Raw genomic sequence first — 4,720 nt, 5'->3', positions numbered from 1 at the left:
AAAGGATAGTATAACAGATCATTTAAAAAAGCCAGAGCACCTGTTGTTTTGAGAAACGCACTAAACCTTTCTGTTCTTGCAACAATCTTCCCTGGCATGTAAAATGCAAATTTGTCTAAATATTTAGTTTGTCTCTCAGTTCTGCTTACGGCATGAACTGTAGCAAACTGAGATGAAGGAAATGCTTTATAAACAAAGACTGGTTTCCCATCTGCCCAGAGTCGTAAGTGTGTCTCAGTGGTCTGATGATGGAGAACTATTCCCACACTCCAGCACGCTGAATGGGCCTTCTGGGAAATTTACGAACAGCTTCTTTAAGAGCCAATGATGCGTGGACCGTTCTCAAGACAGCGTTTTGCATTTTGTTTATAAAATGTTTTGCTTACAGGAGACTATGGCTAACCAGCATATGTGTTGCATTTCCTGAATCTGAGAATTGTTGGAGATTAAATCTAGTGTGCTTTGTTGTTGTTGTTCTGAAGGGTTAATTGTAATTTTGACATGTAGGTAAGTGTCTAATGTAGGCCTATCATTTTTCACTTTTACAGTTGCATTTCCCTCTATGAAACAGCATTTGAAATGATCAAGTGTTATTATAGCGTTAACGTGGTAGAATACGTTTTAAAATCAGTACTGGTTTTAATAATCCCAGAGAATCCAATAAAAAACTGTACGCTGCAGAACCCAATAGAGAAATGGACTATTTGGGATTTTTATGTAGGGAGCGCCCCCTACTGCACCAAGGGTGTATGACTGTTAGCATTTCAGAGTTGTAACTTCCTAATTTTTCAACTATTTTTGAAATTACTACTATTATTACATTATGTCTATTACTGACCGAGAATCCAGTGGCTTCAATTTCGGATGCAGAGGTAAACACAATCCATGAACTGCTTGTCCTCGTTGCCCACTAGATGTCGATAGAAGCTTTGCTGTCATACACATTGAGCTGCCTCTTTCCATTATCTAGACGTTTTGCATAAAGTAAAGCGTTAAAGGTCACCATATGTATATAAATCAGCGTAAACAACTTCCAAAGGATATCACATTGCAGAAATGGACCATACATCCACGGGGCAAAAAAAAAAAGCTATATAAAATAAACTCTTGTGTTTTGATATAAAAATAGGCAAATTTCACTGGTTCAGTAGTCAGTTAATGCTTAATGAAAAATAGACTACTCCAAACTCCAAAGCTGTTCACATTAAGGTGACAACTTTAATATAAGTAAGTGTTAAGAAATTTGGTTACACTTTTATTTTAAGATGTCCTTGTTACAGTGTAATTATACATTTAAATACTGAGTAATATTAATTAACTACATGCACTTACTATATGGTTACTTGCATGTAATTATGCATAATTATTGTTATTGCAATAGTAACATGTAACGTGTAACAAAGACACCTTAAAATAAAGCGTTACCAGAATTTTATTGGCAAACATATTTTACAGTATCCTTGTCATGTTACGTGTACTTATTAAAGTAGCCTAATATCAATAAATTATGCATAATTACATGCAACTGACCTTAACCCTAACCTATAGTGGTGTTGTATAGGCTACTTACACAGTAACAAGGACACTTTAAAAGAAAAGAAGAAAAAAAAATCTGATTCTGCAATATTTCTTTGTGAGCAATCAAAATAACACATTTGTTGCGCCAATCATGTGGAATCCACTTTAAAAAATGATTCTACTGGAACATTCCTTGATCTTTGGTACATCTTCGAATCATACTGGATAACAAGAATCCTCAATTTGCACACAAATGACAACATGTGTGCTACAAAGAGTAAAACATAAATAAATAAATAAAATAAAATTTGAAATCATCCTAAAAGAATTCTGTAGATTGACAGCTGTAAAATATAGGTTCATCCAGTATGCTCTGAGAGAGAAAAAATGCAAAATTGTTCAATTAAGAACATTTCCAGCGATCAGATAATGCATGGGTTTTAAGCAAATCGCAGTGAATTTCGTGTTTTACGGGGTGGTAGTAAAGAGTTAATAAAGCCGTCAGATTCCTCCTCCTACGTAACTCAGTTTAGCCTACATAAACAAAGCTGAAATATTTCTTTCCACTCTCCTTCAGTTCCGTGATTGCACCAGAGGTCTCGCCCAGCTGTGCAGAGATGGACAAGAGTCGCGCGGAGCCTTCCCAGCGATTTCCCGAAATCATTGAGCTCAATGTCGGGGGGCAAGTTTACGTTACGCGCCACTCAACTTTACTCTCCGTGCCCAATTCTTTACTTTGGACTATGTTCAGTCAGAAAAAACCCGCGGAACTTACCACCGACAGCAAAGGACGCTACTTTTTGGACAGGGACGGCTTTCTGTTCAGATATATTTTGGATTACTTGCGGGACCAGACTCTGGTTTTGCCCGATTACTTCAAAGAGAAGGCAAGCCTTCTTAAAGAGGCAGAATATTTCCAACTTCAAGAGCTGGCAAAGCGCCTGAGACCGGCGGTCAGTAAGGAGAACTCCATCAGCGAGGAGGTGTGCCAGAGCGACCCCGAGGAGGCTGCGCTCGCCAGCACCAGCATCACCAGCACCGGCCCTCGCTCTCCGTCTCTGGACGCGAAGAAAACCGGCTACATAACCATCGGGTACAGGGGCTCCTATACCATAGGGCGAGACATCCAACAGGACGCCAAATTTCGACGGGTGGCGAGAATCACCGTGTGCGGAAAAACATCCCTCGCCAAAGAAGTTTTCGGGGAGACTCTGAACGAGAGCAGAGACCCCGACAGACCCCCAGAGAGATACACTTCTCGGTATTACCTCAAGTATAATTTCCTGGAGCAAGCCTTTGACAGGCTGGCGGAGGTGGGCTTCCACATGGTTGCGTGCAGCTCCACGGGCACCTGCGCGTACGCGAGTAACGACCCCAACGAGGACAAAATCTGGACGAGTTACACCGAGTACGTTTTTTGCAGGGAGTGAAGTGGACTCACTTTTGGGAACTGGTATTCAAACACATTTCTCGGACACTCACCTTTCCATTCGTTACGCGCCACGACTGTGTAGTTTTGTTTTGTTTTGTTTTTTTCCCACAGTGTCAACATGTAAAGACTGTAAGTCGCTGAGCAGATGTTTTGTGTGTAATAATTTAAAAATAGCATATCTCCAAAATCTGTCGTCTGTTCTCAGAATTCAAACAACCACTGATAGCAGTTTTCAGTATTTAAATACCATAGGTTTGGACTGTGGAGGACGCGCAAAATACTCTCAATGATACTACTTTTTGAAATCAAATGAACCTTTATAGGCTACCACTTTTTTTTTTTTCATATTAAAATTTTTTTCTGAGAGTACATCCAGAAGCTCAACAGACACAACAGAGACAAAAATAAAATGCCATCCCAGTAGTAAAATAGCAAGCTGTTCCATAATGAGTAAATATATACTACTCTCCCATCTGCTTTTCACTGAACATTGACATTTCTGAGATGATAATTTGTTTGCACTCCTATGTATCTTTTTTTTTATTATTATTCTTCTGTCAACTTTACACACATAATAAAAAAAATCATGAAAGACATATTTGGATGGGAACTCTAAATACTGCTGCATTATATTGTGATATGAGTTGCACACTCTATAATACGCACATACTGTCAAATATTTTTTGACAGTTTTCTAACTAAATGTGTCCCATTTGCATGCCAAACAAGCTGTGTGTAGTTATTGTAAAACTGTAGCTGCTGCAAACCTAGACCACAGTTGATATCCTGTCACAGATCGTAAAGATATAAAGCTCAGAAACTGTGGCATGAACTAAACACCTTTGGTGATGGTTCAAGAGCTGGGTTAGTGGGCGGAGGCTCCGAAAGGAGATGTGAATGTGAGCGGAGAAGATACACTGTCTGGCCTGAGGAAACAGATGGACTACTAGGAGACAGAGAACAGGAACTAGGCCTGTGTTTGCCAGCAGTCCTGTGACTACACACACACAAACCATATAAAGGGCGCCTTCTCTTTATTAATGTTATGTAGATAGAGTCAAAATATGCAAATAGCAGTGGTTCGAACATCATAGTACACGTATATATGCTTTTATTTATAGCTGTCAGGTGTTGCGTATAGTAGCCTATATGACTGATAATGCTGGGCCACCTGGAGAGTGTCAGTATCACAGAGACAGGAACAAATTCTCTCTCTAGAGGAAGTTGTATCAAGAGGAAGAGAGAAAGCAGATAACCAGCAAAAAAAATAGGCTGAACAAAAAACAAAGAGCCCTCACTTTGACTCTGAAAATGTGTGTGTGTGTGTGTGTGTGTCAGTGTTAATGAGTGAACCCATCTAACAGGGAATGTTCTCGGAACTTTGACTAATGGTCTGGCAAGGTTCCTTCAAATTTATGAACAACAAGTGTTATGAATATTCCTCCAACCTTAATAGAACATATTATTCTTTTCACCTTTATCTGATTTTTAATAATGCTCTCAAAAAGTTAGCACATAAACATTATTTCATCCATGAAATATGTTTGTATAAGGTTTTTTAAATGTTAGTATGTACTGCTTGTTTCAGAACATTCATGGAAATTCAAATGCTCCCACAATGTTTGTAAAATGATAAAACGGAATGTTCCCTTTATGTTTTCCATAATGTTTGCATAGCCAACATTGCTTTGAAATATTTTAAAAACTGGATGTTTTTAACATTCTGAGAACATTCAAAAACAAAATTTTTATAACATTGGGAATGTTAGC

The 4,720-nt window shown here is 38.7% G+C and overlaps 1 protein-coding gene across 1 annotated transcript; it reads left to right on the top strand.

Annotated features, from left to right (window-relative positions):
- Positions 1 to 2,075: 2,075 nt before the first annotated feature.
- kctd12.2 (potassium channel tetramerisation domain containing 12.2) lies at positions 2,076 to 3,546 on the top strand. Its single transcript, XM_058778110.1, has one exon. It carries the CDS (start codon positions 2,136 to 2,138, stop codon positions 2,946 to 2,948), a length of 813 nt encoding a protein of 270 aa, XP_058634093.1. The 5' UTR covers positions 2,076 to 2,135; the 3' UTR covers positions 2,949 to 3,546.
- The last annotated feature ends 1,174 nt before the right edge of the window (positions 3,547 to 4,720 follow it).

This window comes from Onychostoma macrolepis, chromosome 01, assembly GCF_012432095.1.
Source record: "Onychostoma macrolepis isolate SWU-2019 chromosome 01, ASM1243209v1, whole genome shotgun sequence".
NCBI classification, from domain to species: Eukaryota; Metazoa; Chordata; class Actinopteri; order Cypriniformes; family Cyprinidae; genus Onychostoma; species Onychostoma macrolepis.
Note: the sequence above shows the minus strand (reverse complement) of the source record. Positions and strands in the feature narration are given on the sequence as shown.

What these genes read in the sequence shown, in the direction of transcription:
- kctd12.2 (XM_058778110.1), top strand. Translation starts at nt 2,136, where the DNA reads ATGGACAAGAGTCGCGCGGAGCCTTCCCAGCGATTTCCCGAAATCATT.